The 24022-nt window shown below is 53.3% G+C and overlaps 5 protein-coding genes across 5 annotated transcripts; 1 reads left to right on the top strand and 4 right to left on the bottom strand.

Annotated features, from left to right (window-relative positions):
- Positions 1 to 4591: 4591 nt before the first annotated feature.
- Positions 4592 to 6074, bottom strand: TRIREDRAFT_104707 (uncharacterized protein; the record flags this gene model as incomplete). Its single annotated transcript, XM_006963100.1, has 6 exons — positions 4592 to 4755; positions 4885 to 4929; positions 5033 to 5399; positions 5492 to 5730; positions 5809 to 5882; positions 5953 to 6074. 6 exons carry the CDS (start codon positions 6072 to 6074, stop codon positions 4592 to 4594), a joined length of 1011 nt encoding a protein of 336 aa, XP_006963162.1.
- Positions 6075 to 7581: 1507 nt separating this feature from the next.
- Positions 7582 to 9205, bottom strand: TRIREDRAFT_57421 (uncharacterized protein; the record flags this gene model as incomplete). The annotated part of the gene is made up of 4 exons (XM_006963099.1): positions 7582 to 7670; positions 7742 to 7880; positions 7946 to 8632; positions 8738 to 9205. Coding segments are annotated over 4 exons (1383 nt in total), but the record flags the coding sequence as incomplete, so codon positions are not given.
- Positions 9206 to 11338: 2133 nt separating this feature from the next.
- Positions 11339 to 12438, top strand: TRIREDRAFT_104704 (uncharacterized protein; the record flags this gene model as incomplete). Its single annotated transcript, XM_006963287.1, has 3 exons — positions 11339 to 12122; positions 12184 to 12257; positions 12328 to 12438. 3 exons carry the CDS (start codon positions 11339 to 11341, stop codon positions 12436 to 12438), a joined length of 969 nt encoding a protein of 322 aa, XP_006963349.1.
- Positions 12439 to 17483: 5045 nt separating this feature from the next.
- ckb2 (casein kinase II, regulatory subunit) lies at positions 17484 to 18904 on the bottom strand (the record flags this gene model as incomplete). The annotated part of the gene is made up of 3 exons (XM_006963043.1): positions 18573 to 18904; positions 18046 to 18291; positions 17484 to 17915 (listed from the first exon to the last, which is right to left on the bottom strand). Coding segments are annotated over exons 1-3 (735 nt in total), but the record flags the coding sequence as incomplete, so codon positions are not given.
- Positions 18905 to 19676: 772 nt separating this feature from the next.
- Positions 19677 to 23090, bottom strand: TRIREDRAFT_57274 (uncharacterized protein; the record flags this gene model as incomplete). Its single annotated transcript, XM_006963098.1, has 3 exons — positions 19677 to 20393; positions 20451 to 22628; positions 22704 to 23090. The coding sequence occupies 3 exons, from the start codon at positions 23088 to 23090 to the stop codon at positions 19677 to 19679; spliced, it is 3282 nt and encodes a 1093-aa protein (XP_006963160.1).
- Between the last annotated feature and the right edge of the window lie 932 nt (positions 23091 to 24022).

Genomic DNA, 24022 nt, shown 5'->3' with positions numbered 1-24022 from the left:
TAGCATTCATCTGCGATCGATGACAAGCAGAAGAAACTCGGTTCGTGTTCGCTTTGGATGTACAAGTAGTAGCGGATTATAGAGTTGAAGGCGAGTCCCAACAGCTGCCGGGACCAGGGGCTCGATGCATTGATCAAAGGGATCGTACTCGTGGTTATACAATAGCGTGGCTGCTTAAAGGTCGTACACGTACATACTTGCATGACACCTACATGTCATTCGCGCTCTCTGAGAGCCATTGCCGCTGTGTGAGTTGCGAGCCAAGATTCGCGACTTGTCCTGGGGCCAGTTGCTGCATGAAGCAATGCACCGGGTCCGGATCCTGAGTTTGGCTCGTGTTCCTCCTCTTTGACTCTTTTATTACTATTCACAAAGTGAGTCTGCATACTCTACTATCAAAGCTGCGTTCTTCAAAATAGTATTAATGTTCACAGGTCTACCGAAAATGTCAGGCTACCACGTACGAGTACATACAGCCAGCGATCCTCCCGCCCTCCACCCTGGCGCCACATGATGCCACTCAAGCGTGTCCGATAACGCCTCCCGAGGAAGGACTTTGCGATCGCCCAGCTTTGCCGCATCGACTGCTTCCCCATCGAGTTCGGTGCTAGTGCCAAATACAACCCTCGTGCCGGATGGATCCAGCATTTCTGCAGCAGGGTCTCCAGAAACGAAGAGCCAGAATGCAGGGGAGGTCAGTTATTTCAAATTCTTAGCCCTCTTCCTCCTCCAATTTCCCCCACCACCACCACCACCACACATGATGGACGCGCTATGGGACTAATACTAGTATAGTCCTGCTGTGTCAAAGCTTTGTAAAGGCTTGGGAGGTGGAACGTGCCGCACTCAGCTGCTGTTGCTGCTCCTCTATTCTCTGTGCACGACCAGCCCCGAACACAAAGGGGGAGACATCAAGTCTTTGTCGCCAGTATCATAACCAAGTCCAGTTGTCACAGTTATACAACTATTTATTCAGCAATAGTATGTAAGTATCGAGCTCCCGTCCTCGCAATCCTACTTGTACAGGCCTAGAGACCCTCGACAGTCAAAACAAGGGAGTCGACAAATGACAGGGGTAGGGGCAGGGACAGGGGACGACGGATCACCCTGACATCGAGTCCAAGTGCCAGTCCCAATCTTTCTCTTCTACTGTACAGCAGCCGGTCAGTTCTCCAGTGCCTTGAATGTTTTTCTGACATCCGCTGTGGGCTCGGTTACGGTACTTGTGAACTGCTTTGGGGCTCATGGCGTTCCAAAGCTGCTTCTGTCTGCAGGAGAACCGGCCGGAGAAAGGCACCTGTCTGCCACGGCAGAGAGCCACTTGGGAGCCTTGCCCCCGTCCGGCGCTTTTCCGAATTATTTTGTCTGCTTTTCCGCCGTGATCATCGTCTTTTTCCGGCTCCTTTTTGTGCTGTATTTTATCTTATTGATCGCCCTTCTTTTCTTTTCCTTTTGAGATCTCGGAATCGCTCGACATTTACAATGTACGGTTGACAACGACAAGAGCACGCAATGAGGAAGACGCATGCACATCACAATACTGGATAAAAGCAACAGAAAAGACATAAAAAAACAAAGGCCCGCCAGAAAAAAAAAAAAGTCACCTACCTCTTCCGGCTCCTCCAGCCCGGCTTTATCGCAAGCTTTGGTGGTTCTGCCAAGACTCAACATTTTCCTGGTGATGGATCTTTTTCGGGTGTTGCTCCATAATGCGAAGCTACTTTTTCCTTCTTACACTGCTAGTACCTCGAAACAGTATGTATCTCATTACCGTTCTAGTGCAAGTGCCGGAGCAGTCATGATGTTTCTCGGGCTCTTCGTAGATCCCCGGGTCTTCACAGGTGAGTTCCATGGCTTCTTATGAGGACATGAGAAGCCATCAATGGGCCGGATATAAGCTGTGTGCTCTGTCTCTAGCCCCTCCAACACAACACAACAAGTCCCCGGACCTCCTCTTATCTATCCCTACGGAGTATCACCTAGTACCAGCAGCCAATGACAACGAAGAGTAACCGAAGAGTGAGGGTTGAGGCTGGACGAGCAAAGTGAGATGGCACAGCCCAAGAAGCCCTTCTTCTTGCTGGCTTCGCCGTCGTAGAGCCCTTATGCACAAGCGTATTCGCATTCCTCATTGTCTGCGAGCTTTCTTAGCATTAGGCACGAGGAGTAATAGCAGCACACACTGATACAATCACACACACACACTTTTGTCTTCAAGCTTGTTTCCGTCGTGGATCGATTGATGGTCACGCCCAGCCTTGTGTGTCCGGCCTTTTTGACCCCAACCTTGTCAACATGCCCCGTTGATCTCCGCTGTCTCCGTTCGCGGCTCTTGTTCTTCTCCATCAGTTGCTCGAGCATCAAACAGGTTACAGAGCCCTCGTTGCAGGTCCTATGTACTTGGTCTTTTCCTAGGTACTCTTACATACCTACCTTTGTACTTCATGCTTTTGCACATATATGTACATGGAGCCCACGTTGTCGGAACGAGAGAGCTGGTAAGAAAGAGCAGCCGTGCCGTGCTGTGCTGATGACGCTCCCCCAAAGAAAACAAGGGAAAAGATAACTCCCAGTTGGTCCTGAGCATGTTCCGTGCGCCCATGGAATCTACCATCCATGTGATGCAGTGTTTTTTAAGTCTCGACAGAGACAAGAGAGCAGAGGAGAGGAAGAATGCGATAGTGTCATCAACCCCGGCTTGCCAAGGAGGAGACATGATTGGAGCTTGTACTGTGGACTTGAGCACCTCGAACTGCCGGTTTGGCTCTCCGGTGGCGTTATATCAGAACCTTGAATCTTCTATAAATAGCTTCCTTCTTGATGCCTTTGGATAGGAGTCCTTACCTTACCCTTATTACTTTGTAACCCTTGAGTGACAAAGCCCACGACCAGCAAGAACCTGTCTCTCTAGGGCACTTCCCTAGCCCAACTACAGATATCGAGCAAGCCATGACTGCGCAAATGCATGTTCTCTGTTCCATCTAGATAAACAAGAAGAACAAATCGAATATCGGCCAGGCCCACGATGTCTTTGACTATCAAACACTTACAAGTCAAACAAGTGAACCCTAGGTGATGACCAGAAAATGTCCATCTCACCCCCCCCCCCCCCCGAATAATAAACAGATCCCTTCCCGACGAAAGCCCAACAATTCTGACGTGGTCATCAGCGGCAAAAGACGCAGCCCGTCTTACCGTCTGCATACCTAGGTACTACTAACAAGTATCTACCTACATGACTTCCCTCCAGTACACATGTACATGCAGTATCATCTCATTCATACCTACGTAGGTACATACACGCAAACCACGGAAGATCCCGTACGAGAAGAGTAATACTACAAGCCGAGTCTGACCAGGCTTTCAAACGGCGGAAAATCCCATGCAACACATTGGGGGAAAAAAAAAAAAAAAAAGCGACTGACGGGAGTGAGAAAGCAAAAGGACGGAGTATTCCGCGGACAACTTTTTGTGTTCCCTCCGTGGCTTTTGCCTACTTAGGTACCCTACCCTGAAGGTAATCAAGTGACATGCCTTCTCCGATAATTGACTACCTATACTTTATAGTAGACGCAAAGGGAACAAAAAAGGGTTCCAGAGTAGTTCTAGCCGTGATGTGTGGCGTAGTAATTGCTTTATGGTGGCCTCGATAGTTGCTAGGTAGTCGTCTCAAGTCGGCGCGTTGATGGCCGCCGTAGGTTATTATGCAGGTGCCTTGCTGTGCGTGAAATGCCAACTGTGCTACCAACGAGCCACTCAGAGAGTCGATCTTTCGGACTATAGAATTCAATCGACAGATAAAGCAAGGAAGAGACAAAAGAAAAAATGGGAAACCCTTGAATTCGACACTATTTCCCAGACATCCAAAGGCATTCATCACATCACACTTTCAAACCCGCGTCGGCACATCGGCTGCGTCTCTCACGATCCAAACCCAATTCCTTTCCCCCATGCATCCATCCCACGTATTCGCATTGACCTCACCTCACCTCACGTAGGAGCAACCTAAGTAGTCCCAGCAATGCCGAATTATTCCCTTAGTTCTCAGCCCTCTTTCTTTTTCTCTCTTATCATTATTTGGCGCGTATTACATACATACATCAGCCCAACAGAAACAATGGCATAGCATAGCCCTCACTCATTGCTTACTTTCGTCCTGGGAATAAACAGGACAAAGGGAAACAAGCATGCCTCCTCCTCCCCCTCCTCCCACACCATCGGGATGCTTTATCCGAGGGGGGGCGCCAAGAAACGTGTCGGCTAAGATGGCTCAGGTGCCACCGAGACACTAGAGACAGGTCGACCATACATCCATCCATCCATCTTTATCACATACAGACAAGAAAATCTCCTTGCCGATGACTCCGTGCTATAACGCGAGGCCATGTAATCCAAGGTGGCTCAGCAAAGTGCTAGTGAGCTGGCTCGCCTTCACCCTCACCTGCCCCCCCCCCCCCCTTTATGTCGATGACTCGGAAAGGATCAAAGACTGAGTGAGAGTAACAAGACCAGACAGAGAGGGAAAAAGGGCGAAAAGGGGAACAATGGACCATTTATTACCGGCTCCCGTTTCCTCTCAAAGTGTGGCTGCTTACTTCCTGTCGAGATCTACCCCCACAATTCGAAGGACACCGAGATCGCTATACGCCAGACAGTATCGAGTTGGCGCCCATGCCACCACCGGGCACGATCCCGCCGTCTTGAATGTGTGGACGTGCTCCCCGGTCTCGACGTGTGTCACCTCCAGTCCGTTGCCTGTGATTAATGCGTCAGCATGGACTTTTCCCGGGAAGCAAGTTGCAAGTTGATACAGCCAATGCTGCAGAAATCGGGCCTCGAGACCGGGATATCTGAACCGCCGGGATGCCATCTGGCTTGACTCACCTTCGTCGCTACCGCCGACGACGTAGCTGCCATCGAATGTGAAGCCTGCAGAGTAACGACGTGGTTAACCTTGAGCCAAGTTTATGAAAAGGCTCACTGGACACGACAAGGTCCCTGAGCCTCGCGGTGTTAAAGAGGAAAAACTCACTTATGCTCCTCACCGGGCCCGTCATCCTCGTAACCGTCCTGTGACACAGCCAGTCCGTCGTGTCCCACAGCGCAATGATCGAATTGGCTCCCCCCGTGGCCAAGTATCTGCCCGTGGGCTGCAGCTCGGCTGTCAGGCATGCGGCCGTGTGGCCCTTGAGAGTAAACTCTGGCGCATCGTCGCCCTCGCCCATGCGCAGCACCGGCTGGAACTCGGGGTACGACAGGATCCGTATCTGGCCCTCCGACGTGGTGACGAAAATCTTCTTCCCGCTCCAGCAAAAGGCAATTTGGTTTGTCTGCACAGTTTGCTGGTGTGACGCTAGGGGGGTTGATTGTGTTGGCGAGAGGACAAAGATGTTATCCGACTGGTGAAACTGTAAGCCATTCACGTTCCTGCGAAAGCACGACCAACACGATGCAGAATAAGACAGAGAGATGAGAAAGAAACGAGACATACCCTGTTTCCGACAAGTAGAGTCTGCCCATCAGGGGCCCAAACGAGCGTCATCGCATCGCCCAGACCCGTGACCTCGTTGAAACAAGCCTTGGTCCGTACGTCCCAGAACCGGACCACTCCGTCACTGCTTAGACTGCACAGCTCGGCGTCCTTTGTGGGATTGAAGGCTACCTTCTCAATGCCCGCCGCATGGCCCTTGAGCTCTGTTGAGAATTTGACATTGGGCTTTTCTGGGTTCCCTACACCGCGCGCGTCAATCCTAAGTTAGCCGCCTTCCCTTCGCTCATCACCTTCACTTCTCAGTCGAGGGCACTTACAGACTCGAAGTGTCCTGTCAGCTGAGCCAGTTGCAACAAGAGTGCCTGGGGGATTCCATGCAATCGATCGCAAACTATGGTAACCGCATCAGTCCTTGACTCTCTCAACAGGCTTCCTCAAGGATCAGTCTGGCAATCACCCACTTCAAGGGTCCGGCAGCCCGTGATGAATTGGGATCCGTATATGGCTGACTCCTGAGGCTGTTGAAGTAGCCCGGGAACCTCTCCTTGGACAGGCTCAGCCGAGGTCTCAATATCGGCGCCATGGCCGCGTTGACTGTGCTCTCTGCCTTCTTCTCACAGTTTCAACAGGGACTCGCGCGCGTCAAGACCCTGCTTTCTCCCTCTCCTGGGAAGAACGTGCGGCGATTGGAAACTGTAAAACTTGATATACACGTGTAACAAGCTCAGAAAAAACGACACACTTTCAACGCAGCGATGCCGAAGCGGTGTCGAATATGTGTTTTCAAGATCTGGGTGGTGAAGAGAGCAGGTTGTCGAGTTATTGAGGTTGAAGGCAATGAAGAGCCACTGTGACAGTATCAGTGTGTGGCTGGTGACCCACGACTAGTGTGGCGCAGCAGCACAGACCTGACCTAAGACGCGTCTGGTCTGGGAGACTGTAACTGCATTTGTACCTATCACCAGACTCATATTCACAGGTAGATGCAGTAGGGATTCAGAGTAATTGCTCAGCCATCTAATTCTTAGTAAACAACACAGCATCTTGTGCAAGATTCATGGAAGGCGGGAGCCCCAACAATCACCACTAGCCGCTCCGAAACTGACAGGCGTACCGCGCCTCGGTTTCATCTACACCTTTCATCACAGTCCGTCTTCAATCGTGTAGATTGCCCACCATCTTTCATGGGTAACAATGGATCTGTGATCTAGCAGCGGCATTACAAATACTCAAGTTTTATGGGAGGCGACAAAAGAACTGCCAAGTCATGGTAACATATACTAGATAAGTCAAGGTGAAACACAAAGAGATAAACGCAGTGAAAGGGCATGAAACAACAAAGCCAGCAACAACAAAATTAAAAGTCTCATACAAGTCAATTCTCATTCCGGTTCGAAAGCCTTCCCGTAAACCAATCATGATATGTGTACACTTTTTCTATCTCGGACCCTGCCCGTCAACATGGGCCGGGCTGCATCAGCGCGGACTTTTGCGATTGCAAACGGCGACAGCTCATGAAGCTTGTCCAACAGGATCAAAGCGCAGCTCCGACCGAGAGCAGCAGATGCCGCGACCAACCCGTCCTCCGAATGTTGAGTCACCCTGTACCAGACCACCGCAGCAAGCCGACTCCAAGATTGGCAAACCGATACCGTTACCCTTTCCTCCCCCATGACTCCAAGGCGCCTGTATCGTAAGAAAGAAAGAAGAAACGACAGAAGACAAGAAAGAAAGAAAACAGAAAACGCGAAGCGGGATTCCATGCTGAGATATTGAAAAACCAGACAATTGCAGACATAACCTGCTAGATATCAAACAATGAGAATGGCAATGCAATGTAGCCGAAACAGAGCGGCTTCCAGACCTGATGCTTCATAGTCGCAATTAACAATGCAAGGACTAACACTTTCGCGTGCCGTACACAAGTAACGCGACATTAGGGCGAGGTCATGCTCACTGCTGTTGAACAATTGGGTCATAAAAGTGTCCAACAAGGAATGGTCGTATGCCAAATGACGAACGAGACTCGCATAGTTCAAGACAACCAAGCGGGAGAAAAACAATGCGGGCGACGGCCAACTTGGTCAGAATCATGAAATCTGGTCCAAAGAAAGATGGAGATCTTCGATGCCAAACAACGGCGCGTTCTTCTTGGCCCATTGGCGGGAAAGGATGGAAGCTGCCAAGGGTATTAGCAATGGGGCCCCAACAAAAAACAAAACACAATCAATGTCTGGCTATAAAGCGTACCTTTGAGGAACTTCTTGCTAGCATACTTCTTGAAGAATGCTTCGTGGATGGGAGGGCGCGCCAGATAGTCAACCATGAGGTTGACAACAGGCTCAACCTCATCCTCCGTGTAGCCTGCATAATACGCAATAGTCGGGTCCTATTGCCCACACTGTTAGCAACGCTCAACGTTCATAGCGTAAAAGTTGCTGGTCCTTCACTCACCCACTCGCCGCGGTCAAGCATCAGTCGCGCCAGGTACATGGAAGCGGCGGCGACGTGGCTGGGGCGGTAGACCATGAACCGGTGGTCCAGCAAGCTGATCTCCGTAAGATACTTGCCAATGGTACGTGACTGGATATCGTAGTTGTCTGCCTTGGAAACCCGACGAAGGAAGTTCATGGGGTTGGGATAGCTGAGGTCATAGTTGAGGGTGCTAAGAATGAAACGCTCCGCGCTCAAGATCTCAGCCTCGCTGAAGCCATCGTCGGCAATCTTCTTGAAGTTCTCGACGTGAGGTGACAGGACCTCTTCGTACTTTGAGGCGATGAACATGGCGGTGATGCCGACCAGCTGCAGGCGGTCGAGCTGGACAACCTTTTCGGAGAGGAACCGATCGATGATGTTGACGGCCAGGAACAGGGTTTCGGGGAGAAGGTGAAATCGGGTGTGGACCTCGATGAGCCAGTCAATGAGGATTCCACGCGTCTTCCACTCGAGGTCGTCCTGGTGTGACATGTAGTCGGGGTTGGGAATTGATTGAACCTCGAGTTCTCTCAAGTAGTCGAAAATGTCGTTGGCATACTCGGCAACCATAAGAGGGTCGTCCAGGTCCTCCTCGTCGAGGCTCTTGATGTTAGCCAGCAGTTCGGCTTTCGCAGCCTCCTTGGGGTCCAGCTGAGGCGGAGCGGCCTTGGCTGGGGCAGCTTTGGCGGAGGCGGCCTTGACAGGTGCAGATTTGACGGGCGCGGATTTGGTGGCAGCAGGTTGGGGAGCCTTGTTCTCAGCGTCGACGACCTCGGCGCGAGCACGCTTCTCGGCATCGAGATGGGCCTTCTTGCGAGCCGGTTCCGCCGCTTCAGGCACGACTTCCTCCTTGGGGGCAGCTGTGGGAACCTTCCTCTTGGGTCCAATGGTACCGGCTCCTGACTTCTTTGTCTCTGGCTTCTTGAGCTCCTTGCTGCTCAAAGCCGTCCGACCCGCGGTAGGGCGAGTGCTCTTTTGAATGCCTGTAGGCGCCGCGGCCTTGGATACCAGGCCCTTGGATGCCGTCGTCACCTTCTTTGCCTCGACGGCTTCCGTTTTGCTGACATTGCTGACATCGCCGAGAGCAGCGCGTTTTCTAAGTCCGTTGCTAGTGGTGACGCCGACGGTCCTCTTTGTCTGAAGGCCAGCCTTCGATGGCACTGCTGAATCGGCCACGTTAAGGGCCGCCGACTTGGCCCGTGTCATACGCGTTGTGGTGCTGTTTTCGTCATTCTCGTTGGAGACGACGCGAGTACGGGGTCGTCCCTGGGTATCGCGTCAGCACTCCCAAGACCAAAAGGCGACTTCGCGTTGGGCCACGGTAGAATAGAAGGTAACTCACAGGAGGCATATTCGAAAGGATGAACTGAGATGAAGGACTAGTGGCTGTGTAGATAGCGTCAAGGCTTGGTACTGTAGTTGCCGACATGTCAGCAAGCACAGAACGCGTCAGGCAAGGTATAACAAGAGAGGGAAAAGAAGAGTGCATGCAACAAACGAAAGATGGATCAACCGGGGTTAAGAGAGATCGAGTGAAGCTCTCCTGAGACATTCGTCTCTAGACAAGGGGTTGGGAATGTGACTGACCTCTGAACGGCCGGTTCAAATCCAGGAACCGGCACGTCTAGCTGTCTGGCAGGAATGCTGCTGCTTCGCGGTAGAGTCAATGACTGGCCTAAGGGTATTTGAAATGAACAGGCTGGAGCGCCGTAGCACGACTATGGGTAAGTTTAAAGGAAAGGCGGCAGAAAAAGGGTATCAAACGAGCACGATTGGGGATGATGCAAACTGTGGTATGTCGAAAGAGGATGGTGGTGAGGGCGAGCGGTGTTTTGAGGAGAAAACGGACAAGGGAGCGCGGAGTGGGCCAGCGCGGCCATGGAAGGTGCCCAAGAGGTACTAAGGTAAAGTGCAGTAGGTACGTACCTGAGGTGTGCCTCGTGTGAGGTGTGAGCTCGTACCGGTACCTGGTGCTTGTACCTGGACAGAGCTTGGGCGCGGCTCGCGATTTTTGGCGATTGCCAGGCAGGCAAGTAACAAAGATGGCGGCTTCACAATGCACCGTTTCGCTTTCTTTGTGGGTGAAAGAAAGCCTGGGACTAGTGGCGGCCAGGGCTGGGGGGTACAATGAGGTCGATAGGCATGCACAGTCAGGCAGGCAGTCTGCAGTCTGGGGGTTGATGCTGAGGAGGGCGAGCTGTCGATTGCGTCTCGGGACAGCGGTGAGGAGGCTGGCGAGGGCCTGGATCGGGATCTGAACTGAGTCGAGTCGAGGCGAGGGGAGCCAATGCTGCTGGACTGGACCAAAGGGCGAGGACAGGCGGCAACTGCGCTGCTTCCGGGTGGAAATCGAGGCTCAACGAGTGGACTGGGGGATGGAGATACCGGTATAGAGACAGAGTTGATACGATACGATACTCGGCAGAGAGAGAAACGAGAAGAAAAAAAACAAGACTAAGAGACGGGCTTCCAGAATGGAGCAGATCCTGGGCTGTGATGGATTGTACAGGTACTGCAGCCAGAAGCGGGCGGGCGACGAGTGGAGGCTCAAGCAACGACTCACAACGCGACGTTTTGGCGGGCTTTCGCGGGGCGGGGCCTGGATGCTTAAAACGGCCGAATGTCAACAGCGGCAACCGCCGGGCAACGGGGCTGTGATTGGCCGGACGCGCCTGGCAGCTCAAGTCGCGCGAAGCCCTTTTTTTACCTGCCCAGTGAGTGGCTGGAACGCCTCTGACGAGTGGAAGCGTGGCATGGGCTGAGTCAGCAGAGCCATAGCTAGCTCTCTTCTCCCCCCGCGAGGCTGGCTTGGGCTGGCACAACTGCAAGCTGGGGGAGCTCAAATGCTTAGGTAAGCGACTCGCTCTCTCGGCACAATGTTTTTCAGCGCTCCGTTGAAATTTCAACGAGGGACATCGAAAAGACGACGGCCGAGTCGTTCGATTTGCGACTCCACGCCGAATTGCTCGACGACAACCGACTCGGCGCCTGCAGACCTGTGAGCGGTTGGAGATTGTCCTGTGCAGCTTCCGGGGAATTCGGATCTGCAGTTTGCGAGGCTGCTCTGGGCCAATTGCTGGGGTCTGTGAGACGTCGAGCATACAAAGATCTTCCTCCCCCCCACCACCACCGCACATGCTGGTCGACGGCATTGGGAACTTATAACCTCGCATCATCGACATCCTCATCCTCGCAATTTCGAGGACCGCCTTCAAAATGCTGCAGCCGAGGCTCTCCATCGCTCCGGCGCTCAGCAGCCGCCACCTCCTCCTCGCAGCGTTCAACAATCTGTCGCTGAGGGGTTATGCCACCAAGGCAAAGACCGCCAGCGAGCCGGTGGCCACCACCGAGCGACGCTCAACCCAGTCCGTCATGCTGCGCACCTACAAACCCAGGACACCCGGTGTTCGACATTTGCGGCGACCCATAAACGACCATCTCTGGAAGGGCCGGCCGTTTCTCCCTCTGACCATTCCGAAGAAGGGCCAAGGAAAGGGTGGACGCAATGTCTACGGTAGAATCACCGTCAGACACCGAGGAGGTGGTGCCAAGAGGAGGATACGAACGGTGGACTTTATCAGATGGCGCCCCGGGCCGCACCTGGTCGAGCGGATCGAATATGACCCCGGACGCAGTGCTCATATTGCTCTGGTCACGGAGCAGGCCACCGGGCAAAAATCATACATCATTGCCGCCGATGGGCTGAGGGCGGGTGACATTGTTCACAGCTACCGCGCCGGAATCCCACAGGATCTGCTGGATAGCATGGGCGGTGTCATCGACCCGGGTATCCTTGCGGCCAAGACGGCGTTCCGAGGAAACTGCCTGCCGATGCACATGATCCCCGTCGGAACGCAGGTGTTTTGCGTTGGCTCAGCAGCCAAGAGAGGTGCCGTCTTCTGCCGAAGTGCGGGCACTTCCGCCACAGTGGTGAACAAGAACGAGGAGACAAAGGACGACGGCACCAAGATCATGACGGGCAAGTACGTCGAAATTCGGCTCCAGAGCGGCGAGGTCCGCCGGGTGAGCAAGGATGCATGTGCCACCATTGGAGTTGCCAGCAATATCCACCACCATTACCGACAGCTTGGTAAGGCTGGTCGAAGCCGATGGCTGAACATTCGGCCTACCGTCCGTGGTGTGGCCATGAACAAGGGTAACGATCCATACAACGCTTTTACAAGTACAAGTACAAAATCGCTGACAACTGTCGATAGTTGATCACCCTCACGGTGGTGGTCGAGGAAAGTCAAAGGGTAACCGCCATCCCGTGACTCCCTGGGGCCGACCGGTAAGTTTCATACTCCTCCACCTGGCTGCGAAGATGGAAAGGGGTGGTGCTAATGAGGATATGACCACAGACCAAGAGCGGTTACAAGACTCGCCGTGTGCACAATGTCAACAAGTGGGTTGTGACGCCCCGGCCACGCAACCACGGCAAGCGGAGAGACAAGAGGTCGTCCAAGGAGTGATTCTAGGACAGTCTCGTAGACGCTGTGGGGGAGGGAAATTGACATGAAGCTATGTATATGCGCCGGCAGCAAGCATGATGTAGCTCTGCGCAATTGTATATTATGTGCTATTATCGACATGCCTTGAGGGCGAACACCTTTGACGACAATACTCGTGCCGTTTCGACTCCCAGACCGGTCGATATTGCAATGAGCTCGCACTCTGTGTGATTGAACGATCAATGGTCTGCAGTGGGAGGTTGTTCCTTGCTGGAGATGCCTCCTGGCGGGAAGCCTCTCTCCCTGCTTAGGTAGGACCAAATCTCGCTACTTACCTGGCTTCGCCAACACGGCTAAGCACTGCCGTGGCCGCCGCATTGGGACTACCTAATGACCACTGAAATCATCTCAATAAGCTGTACCAATGGTCGAGATGATGATTTATTTGATGTTCATGATGTTCATGACGAGCATACCTACCTACATCAGTTGTAACAGGTGTGCTAGCGTTACTCTTGGCCCTAGTTACCTACCTAGTGTCATCGCGTCTGCATTTTGCAATATGTCAAAGTGAGGCTAGGGTTGCTTTATTCGTATAAGGTACTCAAAGATGAAAGCAAGCCACTGAGATGGCCCATGAAGAATCTCCACCATTCAAAAAGGCACCATCTTGCGATCTATTTCTCCTATTCCTTGATTCCTGGCACGTTCTGGCAGCATGAAAGTGAGCTAAACCAGCCCATGTCGTATATACGAGATATCTCCGCTTATTAAGGAGAAGCAGCATCTCCTGTATTGTACCCTTGGCGCCCTTGCAGTGAGGAGAGATTGGACAGGTGCTGGATTGGGCAGTAAGAAAAAAGAATCTGAATACCATTCATGGGACCAGCAAGACAGGGTATAGAATTTGGGGCTTTTCTTCGATTGACCAATCGCCGTCATGATGAATCTAAGTCTTCTCGAGCAAGGATGGCTCAGCCGTGCAAGTAAGGTACCTGCTATTACCCAAATAGCAGCACCTGTCACGGCAGTACCGAGACCACAGTACAGGAATAGTGTAACTGTAGAAGACTCGCCACTTGAAGCTCACTGTATGTATACCTACTAATTCTGGTGGATGGAATAAAGGAGGAGGCTGCTTATATTATGCTTAATGGTTAACGCTACCTTGTGATTTGCAAGAAAAAACTCATTGTGCGGCAGCATATTACGTGTGTAACGCACGGAGAAGCAGATTTGCTACGCGTTTCAGAGATGCCAAGGAGCCAAGAGTCGGCGGCAGACAGCGAATGTGACAAGGGTGACGCCTGCCAAGATTTCTCTAATGCTCCTTGCACTGCTGCCAAACCGCCGCTGGGAAGGCGCAGGGCACACGACCCACTTCCTCATCCAGATCGAAACATGGACGCTTGTCCGCGTAGCTTTTCGCCCTCCTCGACGTCCTGATACTAGTATTACTACTAGTAGGAAGGTACAACCCGCCAGATTCCAATTTGTTCCTTACCTTACCTACCTACAGATCACTCACCACAACTGGAAGGCACCTGCCCTCGTTTCACTGCAGCCGCGAAGCGCTTCCGGTACCTCTACCTTAGGTACCTGTAAGTACTGGGATTTAGTAGTACTATCGTAGGTGACTCCGGTGTACCAGCTGCAACCCCGTGTTCCCCTTGTAACTGGACGGGGTGCTCTGTCACCTGCCCCGTCCTGCTGGTACAGTAGGTAGGTACTACCTGGTAGGGCTCCAGGCCTTGTGTGCTCTTCAATCCATTGCCATCCAATAATACAGGCAGTACCGTGAGTACCTACCAGGCCAACCCTGCATGCCTGCCCTTTCACTCACCCGACTGGCTTCACCTCCTGACAAGAACCTCGCCCTGCAGGCAACTCGACGTCGAACTGCATCAAACGGCAGAAATGGAGCATGCAAAGGTGACTATGATTCCTGTTCTCGCTCCATCTTCATCCCTCTCCCTCTTCTTAATCTCTCTCTCTCTGTCCATCTGCTCCATCCTTGGTCCCTCGCCCATGCCGGCATGCAATGCAGCAGCTTCTCCTCCTAGCATAAGCATGACTTGCTGCTTGCTAGTAGACAACGACCTTTCATTCATTCCCCATGCAAATCGCCCAACCCCTGCAGTCACCCACCGTGTGAGAACCTGCAAGCAGAGAACAGCAGACTGCCGCGAGTGCTATTAATATTATTATCATTATTATTTCATACTGCTGCTGCTGCTACTAGCCACGTCGAGCGACCGACGAAGAAAGGCTGTGCATCTGCTTTGCCGCGCGGCCCCTATGGATCGACACCACAGTGGAAACCATCTTGGCCTCGATAAAACCGAGAACCGAGCTGGGCAACGACTACATTAGAGTGGGCGCCGCATCCACTGGACGGGAGCAGATCTGAGCTTGTCTTGTCCACACCTCGCCAAACCCCGGCTCGGGCTCTCAACTTTAATCCTTTGCGCTCCGTTCTGAGCTGCCCCCTTAGACGCCCGTCTCGTCCATACCCACCGTTAGCCCCGACTCTCCCTTTATACCCTCCTCTCCCTGGCCTCTTATAGTTTCCTGTGCTGCTATCATATTCTTGTCTTGACGGAAGCTGATGCGCCCATATCAGAAAATGGCCCGCTCCGGGTCTGACGCCAAACGGGGACGACCCTCGATCCGCCTCATCACGTCGTACATCTTCGACTGGGTCATCCTCCTCGTCGTTGCTGCCGTCGGCTATGTCCTCGGAGTCATCACGCCCAATAAGCGGCCCTTTTCTCTGGTTGATCCAAACATCTCGTGAGTGCCGTGCTACATCTGCACAGAGAGGGTCGTCGACCAAGGCTTGTCTTGACCTAAACCACTGACACTGGCTCCCCAGCTTTCCCTTTACAGAGCACGAGACTGTGCCCGACTGGCTGCTCTTTGTCTTGAGCGTCGGTGTCCCTGTCGTCATCATCATCATCGTCTCCATCATCTTCGTGCCCGGGGCCACAGTCCCCAAGAACACCCCTGCTTCGCTGATATGGAGGCGGAAGCTATGGGAGCTTCACATTGGCCTGCTGGGACTCCTCATGTCCGTTGCTTGCGGCTTCTTCTTTATTAGTGGCATCAAGAACATGTGCGGCAAACCCCGACCCGATCTTCTCTCTCGATGCCAGCCAGATCTCGAGAATGCGGCCAAGTACCTCATCGGCGGCTTTCGGGGCGAGGCCCAGCTGGGCAACAGCATCGGTCAGCTCTATTCCGCGGACATTTGCCAGCAAACCGACAAGGCCAAGCTCAATGATGGCTTCCGAAGCTATCCCAGTGGCCACTCTGCTGCCTCTGCGGGCGGCCTCCTGTACCTGTCGCTGTTCCTTGCCAGCAAGTTTGCTGTGACCATGCCCTTCGTGGCCACAGGAACGCATTCGCACAACCAAGAGGTCCATGCCGCGTTTCCCTCCCGCTTGGGGTCCGCAGTCGAGCAGTACGACGACGACGCCACTGTGCCCATGACGGGCAAAGGCGCAAACCCGACCATTGCGTACAACTCCAGCATCCAGGCTTTACGTCGCCAGGCGGCCGCTCCTCCCGTCTACCTTCTCGTCATCACCGTGGCGCCCTTTTGCCTGGCCATTTTCATCGCAGCTTCCCGCTGGTTCGACTTCCGCCACCACGGCTTCGACATTCTCTTTGGTTTCCTCATCGGCATCTTCACTGCCATCTTCAGCTTCAGATTCTATCACTTGCCTATCACCGTGGGAGCTGGTTGGGCGTGGGGCCCTCGCAGTCCGGACAGGGCATACTGGGCTGGTGTCGGCCGGTTGGGCTATGTTGCCGACAATGACGTTGAACGCGCAACGCCGCGTGCTCCGACCTTTGGAGAGTCTACGGATGTCGAGGCCCGCGGCGCTTCTCTGTCGATACCCGCAGCTATGAGCTATCGGTCGCCAGTCTCTAGGGGTGATCCGTACCAGGATGTAGAGCTGCAGAACTTGCAAGGGGGGCCGAGCCAAGGGGCGCAACGAAGCACTTGAAAGGGGAGTCTTGACGATGATACCCATCTCCTCCGCGGGAGATTGCACTGAAAAAGCATTGGGGGATCTTGGTTGAGGGAGAATAATGGTTTTTGAGATATTTGCCTTGGGAGAGGCCGGCAGCATGTCTGGAAATAGTTATGTGTTTTGTTATCAGCATAGACTTCATTTGATTGTCCATAGGTACCTTAGGTATCTTATTACATACAAAGCCGATGTACCGTTTCATTGGTATTGTATATCACGGTAACGTCGGAGTTGTGTAGAATATATGCGTATCTGGCTTTACTACTATAACCTTTCTATTCCAAGCGGCTTAGCTGAGGAAGTGCTGTACAATATCATAAGGAGCAAACTAGATGCTGCAAGTTTCGTTATTTTATCAAGCTATGTAGAAGAAGACAGGTAGAGGCCATAGATGTACTTTGGTATCTACCATTCATGCTACATACACCACTTTGGGGTTGTAGCACAAACGAGCAACAGTTGGTGATGGTGAAGAAACCGAGTAACAATATTAGACTAACGATACGCATTCACAGAACATGAACATGAACAGAGCAAATGGAAAACAAGTAAAAAATACAACTTTCATACAAAACATTGTGCGCTCCCCTCCTTGCTTTCCCCTCCCATTCCATCTTTCCCCCCCTCCAGCCGCTGTTGCCAAACGCCTTATCCGTGCAAACGGAAGCAAAAGAGAGAAGAAAAGAAAGATGCGTTATGTAGAATAAATTTGAGGGTGGAGTTCTGACATGATTTTGGTGTATTTCTTGGCGGAGAAGCCTGAGCACACTCGTGTCAATAGAATGCTCATCGTGGCTCTCTCTTACTTTTTTCTGGCCTTTCTTCGAAAGTTGGTTGTTTTTCTCAGTCGTTGTTCATGTGTCCCCCAAACAGGCATTATTCCTCATCAGTCTTATCTTCTGTTTTCCCAGGTATAATTTGTGATATATGTTTTTCTTTTCGCTTCTTATCATCCCCCTTGCTTGCTTCTCACATTGGTCCCTCGATCAATCTCACATTGTTGGCGGCATTGTTGGCCTCTACGCCCTCAAACTCGACATCGTCCTCTTCCTCGTCGTCGTCATCCTCAATCTGCTCCTCCCTGAAGCCGGACTCGATCTCGAGCTTGCGCAGCCGCCTCCGCATGTCGTCCCGCTTAAGATCCTGCCACCGGACGAGCGCGGCGGCGGCGTGCACCTTGAAGCCGTAGACGCGCGGGACGTAGCGCTCGATGCTCTTGGAGGGGATGAGGGCCGGGTAGACCTGGAAGATGATGTTGTGGAACGAGGTGCCAAAGTAGGCGCCGTCGATGGAGGCGTGGCGCGAGGATTTCGGGTTGTAGAGGTCCTCGCAGCGGGCGCAGTAGAGCTTGACGGGCTTGAGGTTGGGGATGTCGGAGAGGCCCATGGGGAGGAGGGGGTGGGAGTGGCAGTTGACGCGAGGGCATTTGCCGAATTCGGCCTTTTTGTACTTGTCGAGCTGTTTTGTTGTAAAAAAAACATCACAAGTTAGCAACCTTTGTGTGTGTATGTGTGTGTGTGTGATTTTTTGGGCTTTTGGGCTGGACGAGCGAGCTCGGGCAGAGAGATGCTGTTTTGGTTTTTCTTACCATTTTTGTCAGGCCGCGCGTCGTTACAATGTATCGCGCGTGCACCAGGCCGTAGAGATGTCTAGCCGAGCTCTCGATAGTCTCTCGCATGTCATCGTCGCAGTCGAGGTCGAACACGTCCGTCACCAGGTCGAGCGCATACTGGTAGTACTGCACCTCGGTGTTGAGGCCCGTCAGGTTGAAGCGGTCCGTCAGGTAGTCCTCGTCGATTTCGCAAAAGTACTCGTTGCCGCGCGATGAGATGAACTGAGAGAGATTTGTTTAGCTGGGACATTGTTCACCTTTTCGTAGTTTGAAACTCTGTTTTGGTTGGAGGTTTTCTTTTTTGTCTTCTTCTTCTCTTTCTTTCGGTTTTTTCAATTTTTGCTTGTCATGTCACGTTTGCCATTTGTTGAGACACGAGCGATAGGTAGTTGGTTCAAGACAGCAACGCGGCCGTGAGTGAAGATGAGATGAAGGCCATGGGAAAATGAAAGCAGCATGAAGGGCGAGAGCAGATAACATATAGTCAGGGAAAAGAAGCGTACCCAGTCCCGCCAATAGCTGGTGTAGTCACTGTCGGACTCGCTAACATAGTCATCCATCGTAGACGCGTCGGGAGGTCAAGATTGAAGCGCGCAACTAATCAAAGGGCAAATGAAGGAGAAGAAGAAGAAGAAGGAGAAGGAGAAGAAATGGCCAAGAAGGGCGCAAGGCAGAAGAAGAACGAGGGCTGCCTAAAGACCGAGCGGAGAGACGCTGGCGGGGCGGAAGGAGGTGGGCAGAAGTCGGATCGCGATGACCTCTGTTGCGAAAGAGGGAGAGGCTTTTCGAGGGGTATCGGGGGGGTTTTGGTAGAGCGCGGGATCGAGTGGCTGTTGACGCGAAATCCCCCCAAAGAGAGTCGTTGTCGTCGAGGGTTGGTGATAAGGCGGGAGTTGAGAAGATGGGAAGTTGAGTGATGGTGGGGTTTCCTTGGGCGATAACGTGACTAAGGCGGGAAGGGAGGGAAGTGGTTCAGGGAGCTGTTAGTGCGTGGCAGCCATCTGTGTGGCCGCGATAACAGCAGTTTTGACGGCTCTTGATTATCAGATTGAACAACACACGCGCTGTTCCTCTCCTTGATGCTTTTTGGCGAGGATGCGAGATCATGAGAGATGCAGATGTGATACTGATGTTTTGAGTCTTTTGCTAATGCATGCAGCTGTGAAATCCTACTACTACTACTGTATGCGTGACTGCTGTAACCGCCATGACACAGCATGAACGGCTCCCAGAGAGACAAGGGGCATCCTGGCTTCGGATTAGAAAAGAAAGGCCATCAACCAAGTCATACAAAGGGATAATGTTCGTAGCCGCGATGTAAATATACACAAGTACCGCTCTGTTTGCCAAGTAGCAATATACCTATATATACTTGGAATGTATATCCTTTATGCATCTCGCCAGATTGCTGCGTTGTACCCAAAATCGATCCCGCATCTCATCCGTTTCGCCAAGTCAAAAACCCCCATGGAACAAGACAACATCCATCTAGAAGAGTAATAAAAGAAACATAAATAGAGGATAAGAGACCCGCGCCCCTCGATATTCATCGCATAACACTTGGACCGTTGCTTCGCTCTTTTGCGCTCCCCATTCCCATCTTCTCCTCATCCGTCCAGGGGGCTTACCGTCGAGCCCATACTGCTGGCATCGCTGTGAGACCGCACGTCGGATCCCGTCCCGTCATCACTTCCGTTCTTGTTTCGCCCGTTGGTAATGAACCCCAGCCCCGTCACAGGAAGCTCGAGCCTGCTGGAAATGTTATCTTGGCTAGACACCTGCGTCAAGCCCACGTTGGCCATCTTCAGCGCTTCTTTGAGAATCTCTCCCGTCTCGTCCATGGCTGCCAGAAACCTGGCGAGTTCTTTGCATAGCTCCCAGTCGCCTTCTCTGATTGCTCTTGAGAGAACCCGAACCGACTGTTCCAGGGAAGCATCCAGCTCATCTAGTGTATGCAAAATGATGAGATACCCGCCCGCCGTCTTGAGCGAGCCTCGTTGCAACGACTCCTCAAACAGCTCCTGCGCTGGAGGGAGATAGGCAAACAGCGTCTTCCACTGCCGGACTTCCGTCTTTCTCGTGCACTGCAACACAATGTCAAGATACTCCTTAGAAGATGACAGCAGAGACAAGACACGCGGCAGGACAGCGTCTTCCGGCTTCGGCGATGTGTCTGCTTCCTCGTCCAGCACACGATGAAGGAGCACTTCGAGTCCATGAGCAAAGTATTCCAGTCCTTCGTATTGCTGGGAGAGATTCGCTGCCTCCACCGTCATGTTGTTGACAAGGTAGAACCGTAGCACATCCGGCAGAACGAGGTGCGTCTGTATGAACAGGTAAATGAAGGGCCTCATCGAATATAGCAGTTTCAAGCAACTTACCCTGATTGCGAAGTGGAAAAAGGAAAAGCTCACATCGCGTCGCTGCACCAAGTCCGACTCAACGCCAAGAACAATGCCTTTTTCAAGGAGGATAGACAAGGGGTAAAAGTCAACGTCTACCGAGACCGGCGTTGGCAGCTCTCTCGTGCCACCATCTCCGTTTGCTGCCGTCAACAGGTCGTGGATATCGGTCCACGCCTTAATCTCCATCCCGTCAAACAGCCACAGGGAGTCGCGGAGAGCCGGCGGTCCATACCGCACTTGAGTCTCTTCGGGGGAGTGGCTGACGTTGAGAGGGGGCTGGTCTCGCATGCTCACATGGTACTCTACGTTTTGCGCAATGATGCGCATATCATACTTCAACTGACCCTCGTCGTTGAGAGACGGGCTCAGCAACACCAGCTTGCCGTCGACGAGGAAGAGCACAGACGCAACGGCCACGTCCTGGGAAGGGTCGCCGTCGCTCAGCTGGCTGTCCGGCAAGATCCAGCTGAGTCCTCGGACTCTGGCGGGGGATCTCACGATTCCGTGGAACGCAATCTGGCCTACCTGGATGAGACGGACCGAGCTAGCGGTTGGCACGAAGATGTAGTGGTACAGGAGGTTCTCGTAAGTATAGACGAGCAGGGAATCCTCGCCAGAGGCCGTGACCAAAACGACGGGGGCGGGCAGACGCTCCGTGTGCAGCACATGCGAGTTGTCCAACGCCGACTCGCGGGAGTAGAGCCGCAGCTCAAACGTCCGGCTGTCTTCCACCGCCGCAACCAGGATATGCTGATACCAGCACATGCCTCCCCGGACCGAGAAGGAGTTCTCCATGACCTCGTCGGTAAACGTCTTCCAGCGCCCGCTGTTGACGCTGTAATGAGCCAATCCCCGGCGGCCGGCGACGGCAACGTAGCGTCCGTCTGGTGAAATAACCGTCTGGCGGATGGGCCACTGATTCAGCAGGTATGATGACGGGATCCGGGAAGTGTGCCACAAGAATGGCTCGGCCGATATACTCGTCAAGTCGGGCAGATCATAGCCCCGGTATATCATGACGCTCGTTGGTGTCTGTAGAACTGTGCGGAAGACATTTGCCTCGTTGTAGCAGCCCGTAATGGCATTCTTGGCCATCTCAAGCGACCATATTGCTTCGTGCTTGTGCCCTATCAGGAGAATCTCGGAGCCGCCGCCGGACCAGACGGCGCCCCTCACTCCCAAAAGCCACTGCTCGCCATTGAGGGCCGAGATGCTGGGTTCTGCTCCAAAGCTGTTGCTCCCCAGCTTCCCAAACATGCTCCATGTTGACCAGCCCTTTTCGAATCCCGCAAAGAGACAGTATCCGTCGGGCGAGTACGTCAGAGTCGTAAAGGAGCCCGTCGTTGCCGCTGAAAAGGGCATGCGGTGGGAGTGAGAATGCACAATGTTGCCCTCGTAGTCCCTGACAGAGTAAACATGGATCACGCCGTCCGAGCAGCCGACGGCAATGAGCGAGAATCGGGCGTTGATGACGGCGCGCACAGCCTTTCCTCTTGAGTCCTGAGGGATGTGGAAGCAGTGTCCCTTGAAGAGCCGCTTCGATTCGGCGCCGTCGGACTCCTCCTCGGTGCCATTCTTGCGTTGCTGGCGCTGAACGGCATATGCCCGCCCGTCGCTTGTGATCCAGGTGGCCAGATTCATCGGCCGGTCGTGGGTCATTTCCACAATGGACGCCTTCTTCTCAACCCAGCCCATGCGACTCAGAATCTCCGTCCGTGTCTGGTTTCCGTTGCTGTCGGGGGTCCAGCGGATGCACTGCACCGCAGCAGGCTTCCTCGTCGCAACAACCAGCTCGTCGTCAAGGGCGAGAGCACTCTCTATGCCGGCGTCGACCTTGATCACCATGCGGAAGCGCACACTGACATCGCGAACGCCGCCTCCTTCGCCGGGACCCCAGAGAATCTGATCGGGTCGCAGATGGGATTGCGGACCAATGAGACTCTGTTTTCTCCTCTGCACGTTGTGGTAGTTGGGAAAGTGCGGTTTGTAGACTCTTGACTCGCTGTCGGATGCGATTGAGTAGGTGATGAGGTAACCCTTGGAGGTGTGTACCACGAGAATGGCGGAATCGGGACGCAGGAGCAGATCGACGTTGGTGCCGTAAGATTCGAGGGACGAGTCGGACCGAACGATGAGAGCAAGGACAACTGCAGGCTGTTGGCAATTGTGTAGTGGTTAGCCAATGGACCCGAGCTTCGGTTTACAGAAGGAGGGACATGGGAAGCTCACCTTTGTCTGCCAGAGAGTAATTGACGTCGCCGTGATGACGGCAAACATCTGCCCGGTGCGGGCAATGCGCAGCGCAAGGACCGGGTCCTTCAAGGGCACCCTCCCGTCGTCTGCCGCCTGGCTCTTGGCAGCGGCGCCGCCGTCCGGGAAGAACTCGTAGCGATCAACGGGCTTGACGGCGGGCGTTGCGGGCGTGATGGGCGTCGGAGGAGGCTGCGCATCGTCGGAGTCGTCGTGCGGCGCCTGGGCGCTGGCCTCGGGCTGGGGCGACGCTAGAGAGGAGCCCGAGAGGCTCTGCAGGCCGTCGTAGGAGACGTAGATGTTGGCGTCGGAGGCTCTGCTGCTGCTGGTGGCATGGACGCGCGGAGTTCCGATGGGCCAGTACATGGCGAAGGCGGAGGCCCAGAGGCGGCAGCTGTCGGGGATTCGCAGCGCAGACGCTCAGTCTCAGTCGCAGTCATTTCCGGGGGGGCGGCGGCTTAGCATTGGTCCATGGGTGGGCGCCGAAGTGGTACTGCGATGCGGAGGCAGAGGCGGCGTTTATTGTAGTGGTGAGGCCATCGTTTGGCAAGGGAGAGGGTCCGGCTGTCAACAAGGTGAGGTGAGGTAAGGTGAGGTGTAAGGTGTAAGGTAGTTGGGGAGAGCTTGGTGGTATTATGTAAGCAGCGCGGAGGTGTTGTAGCTTCCAGAGGGGCAGATTCAGAGACCTCATGACGATGACAGAGGAATGTACTTGTCTAGTTCATCTTGAGAGCTAATGGCTAGAGTCAATGATTGAACCAAGGTACATGCGTAGAATACCGGTGGTGCTGCGTTGATGGAAGAATGGTGGTGTAGGTCTAGATATGTCGATGATGTACGCACACAGCAGTCATGGTGAGAGCCAAGTAAGGTACCTAGGTTGGTAGGATCAAGCCAGCACACAAGCTTCACACTTGAGCACAATGAGATCAGATCTAATCTAATCAGCCATTGACCAACCAAACAAGGGCACTGAATTGCCATCTGACATTGCCACTTGGAGGGAAATTTAGCCAAGGCCAAAAAGTGCCTGAATCATGGGTAATCTGGTACCTATTCCGGGCAGTAAGGTACAGTACAACATATAAAGAACAAGGTACCTTACGTTGCTACCTCAATACCGAAGCAACGCTCATCTCTCCGTTCATATCATACTGATCCAATATCGCCATCAAAGTGCTCCGGCAGATGATATAGACACTCAATATCGATACAGTGCAATAATAGATGCCGCTGTCGGAAGGCAAACAGTGCCATGTTCAGCTAGGTTCCTATTGATAACTGAACGTCTGCCGGCA

Source organism: Trichoderma reesei (assembly GCF_000167675.1).
Source record: "Trichoderma reesei QM6a unplaced genomic scaffold TRIREscaffold_4, whole genome shotgun sequence".
In the NCBI taxonomy this organism is placed as follows: domain Eukaryota; kingdom Fungi; phylum Ascomycota; class Sordariomycetes; order Hypocreales; family Hypocreaceae; genus Trichoderma; species Trichoderma reesei.
This window is presented reverse-complemented; position numbering and strand designations above follow the sequence as displayed.